We start from the raw sequence: 3677 nt of genomic DNA, 5'->3' as shown, positions 1-3677 counted from the left end.
AAACAGAGAGAGGAGGAAGAACCGAGACAGAGAAACAGAAATAAAAGCGTTTTTCTTTTCTGGTGGATCCTGGTTTTGATCTGAAGCAGCAGATTTAAACCAGCAGCTTTGAATCCAGATCCTTATGAACATCTATCGTCAGTTTACATAAAAAATAAATAAATTCTACATTTTATTCAATAAAAAGTGACTCTGCAGGAATAAACAGGAAAAGACGGAGTTTTAACAGAAATCAATAATTTAGGTGCATTTAAAGAGTTGTGAATCAGATTCTGATTGGTTGAATCTTGTGTGATCCTTTCAGTGAAGGTGCTTCAGTTACTGTAATTCACTTTATTAAAATGTGAACAAACATGAAGGAAAAGAGGATTTTCATGTTTAATATCTTACAGTTTCTGTCAGTTTGAAGTTTTAGATTTAAGTTTTTCTCCTGCAGAAAACTTTTTTTCATCCAGTCTCCCTGCAGCTGCTCAGTTTTCATTTTATTTGTGTTTTATGTTTATTTTTACATATTTATGCAGAAGAACAGGAAATGCATCGTCGGCTGCGGTTTCAGTGAGAAACATTCATCACTCCACATTCTGAAAAACTGCCTGGAAAGAGGAAATAAAACAAGACGACTAATCGAGCTGCACTGCAAAAACACGAAATATTGGCAAGTAATTCTGGTCAAGTTTCTGCTGCAAATGTCTTAGTTCACTTAAAGTCAGACTGAACCAACTTACAGGTAACTTTTCATCAAGACGTAGGATAAATAATTCCTCAGTATTGATTAAAAGGCTCTCGTTGCCCAGACAGATTATTTTACTTATAAAACGTGAATAAGTGAATTAATCTTGGTGAGATTTTGTGTTTTTTCAGTGTGTAACTGATCCTGTAGCAGATCTCAAACAGCTGCAAAAACAATTCATCTGCTGATAAATATTTCTACTTAAATGCGACAAACGGCATTAAAATGTTGTATTTTCCGACAGGTCGGTTCTGCAGAACCTCCGTCTGGTCCTCAGAACCAGCGAAGCGGAGAGCCCGGTTCCCCCAGCAGTGTGTGAACACACACACACTTCATCTCCGCTGATGACATTCCTAATTATGTAAATGGAGGTGAAGCAGGTCGACCGCAACACGCCGAGCGCCGTCAGATCACAGCTTCCTGTCGGACTCGGCTCGTTTGGGTTTCATTAACGGCGCTTGGTGGAGCCGATCTGACCCGAACCCGTCGGAGCGCGGAGGAGGAGGAGATCAGAACCGGATCGGAGAAAGTTTCAGTCGCTGCAGGAGGACAACAAACATGGCTGCTGCTGATCTGCAGCTGCTGCTGATCTGCAGAAACCAGTTTTAACAGCTGAAAATTAACCAAAGACTCACTGAGACCCTCTAGTGGCCAAACTCAGAATATGAGAGATTACGTTCCACAAACGGATCGATGAAAGGATCGATCAGTTTTCCGAGACAAATTACTCAAATCTGATTGTTTTCCCCTCTTTATTCACCAAAACCGAGGAATCAGGCTGAATTTACTCGGGTAAGAACTTCAGTTTTTCATTTAGAGATCTGCTGCTGATCCCTGTAAATCAATCAATCAATCAATCAATCAATCAATCAATCAATCAATCAATCAATCAGCAGCCCCTTTAAATGTTGCTCTTACATGGTTTTACACACAATGATCAGCTGCAGCAGAGATTTGTACTTGAGTTTTCTGACTTTCCTCCACATGTAGCGTTAGCATAACATGACGTTTTGAAGCCAAACATGCTATGCTAACGCTAAGTTCAGACTTTTTTTGGGCTCTGAATCATTTTCCAACAGATAAGACGAGGCTGAGAAAATTGAGACTTTCGGCTGCTTCCATCCACTAAAGCTTTGTTTTAAACAAGCATTCGGGTGATGAGGTTGGGAGTTTATCTGCTTCAATGCTAACAGAAGCATTGCTAACAGAAGAAGTGCTTTTAAATCCCAGCTGAAGTGCTAGTCTGATAGGTCTCAGCATTTCTCTTTGCATTTCCTCCTCAGTGGATAATTTATCAAACAAATCAAATAAAAAAAACTAAATCCATCATTTAAATAAATGCTTTGAGATTTTGATTAAACACATCTGGTTAGATGTTTATCTGCATTAACAGACTCCTGATGTTTATTTTGGTGAGGCGTTTTCAGAAACCCGTTAAGCTCTTCCTGCACGCGGTTCGGTTTCAGACGGACCATCAGAACCGAGCAGCAGGGAAAACAAACCTTCGCATCAGAAGCTGCAGCTCGTCCAGCTGCTGTTCTGTTTAACAAACGTCGAGTCGTTTGGACACAAAGACGAGAAGAAAGATGGGAAAAGTTAGTGAGGCTTTCAAAGCTAAGAAAACCTCAACAACTGTAAAGCATGGTGCTGGCAGCGTCATGCTGTGGGCTTGTTTCACAACGTCCTGCAGCCAATTCTGCAGTTGAAAACGAAAACTTCAAAATCTTAAAACGAATATTTAACATAAGAAGCAGAAATGACTGAGTTTAACAGCGATGGAGCAACAATATTTGATACGTAGAGAAGAAGTGAAGGAGGAAAAGTTTGAGAAACCAGAAATGAGGCAGCAGGTCGGGACTCACCCACAGCTGGTCTCCAGCAGACTGTCCCCGACCTGCAGAGACGCCATGCCGAAGTCGGCTATTCTGATGTTGTTCTTCTCATCTAACAACAAGTTCTCTGGCTTCAGATCTCTGTGGCTGCAGGGGGACGGGGGACAGAGGGGATGGGGGACAGGGGGATGAGGGACARGGGGACAGAGGGATGGGGGACAGAGGGGACGGGAGACAGAGGACAGGAGGACAGAGGGGATGGAGGACAGAGGGATGGGGGACAAAAGAGAGTCAATTTCAGTCGTCGCCAAAGTTTTGATAAAAATGTCAAACTTTATTCAACTGAAGGTTTACAAAACAATTTAGCGCCTTAGCATTTAGCTTTTAGTGAAAGCTAAACGCTAAAAGCTAAATGTGCTAAATGTGCTAAACAATTTCAAAGTTAGCAAAAACAATAAAGCGCTAAACAAGCCGTTAGCTCTGGAGGCCTTTCCTGGCCAGCGCAGACTTCAGAGTCCGTACTGAATGTGGATGTTTTCCGTTTAAATGTGAAGAAAATCTGCTGAAGTAAAAACTGAACGTTCGAGTCGACATGAATTTCTGGTCGTCTATGAATTTACAGCTTCAGACGAAGGAAACAGGCCGACAGCTGCTGCAGTTCAGTCTGTTTTTGCCTTTTAGCCCAAAGTGAAATCATTAAACATTTACAATAAACTTGAGCCTTTGATCCTAAACGGCCAGTTAAAACCTGAGGATTTTCAGCGTCTCTGTGTAAAAACACAGAGCGAAATAAACCCTTCAAAGCAGCACCTGACGTCCAGCGCAGACTGTCTTTGATCTGCAGCAGCTGAACCCAGCAGACTGGATTGGACCGGGTCAGAACCGCGGTGCTGAACCATGGATTGGACCGGGTCAGAACCATGAATCGTACTGGGTCAGAACCGCAGACTGGTTCTGAACCCAGAAGACTGGATTGGACCGGGTCAGAAACGTGAATCGGACCGGGTCAGAACCATGGATTGGACCGGGTCAGAACCGTGGTGCTGGTTCTGAACCCAGCAGACTGGATTGGACCGGGTCAGAAACGTGAATCGGACCGGGTCAGAACCATGGAT

General features: G+C 42.9%; 1 protein-coding gene and 1 long non-coding RNA gene across 8 annotated transcripts in view; one reads left to right on the top strand and one right to left on the bottom strand.

Annotated features, from left to right (window-relative positions):
* The window catches only part of LOC108166188 (uncharacterized), a 5498-nt gene extending 3444 nt beyond the window's left edge, over positions 1-2054 (top strand). Inside the window, exon 2 of the long non-coding RNA XR_001776463.1 lies at positions 522-2054. This is a non-coding gene — a long non-coding RNA (uncharacterized LOC108166188). The remainder of the gene's footprint in view (positions 1-521) is intronic.
* LOC103462996 (serine/threonine-protein kinase BRSK2-like) overlaps positions 1-3677 on the bottom strand; it is a 107783-nt gene that overhangs the window by 28377 nt on the left and 75729 nt on the right. For all 7 annotated transcript variants that reach the window (XM_008406089.2, XM_008406090.2, XM_008406092.2 and 4 more), the window contains exon 5: positions 2593-2709. In XM_008406089.2, the coding sequence (XP_008404311.1) occupies positions 2593-2709 (117 nt within the window). The remainder of the gene's footprint in view (positions 1-2592; positions 2710-3677) is intronic.

The sequence above is a fragment of the Poecilia reticulata genome, linkage group LG3 (genome assembly GCF_000633615.1).
Source record: "Poecilia reticulata strain Guanapo linkage group LG3, Guppy_female_1.0+MT, whole genome shotgun sequence".
Taxonomy (NCBI): domain Eukaryota; kingdom Metazoa; phylum Chordata; class Actinopteri; order Cyprinodontiformes; family Poeciliidae; genus Poecilia; species Poecilia reticulata.
The sequence above is the reverse complement of the archived record's forward strand: the minus strand, read 5'-3'. Positions and strand labels throughout refer to the sequence as shown.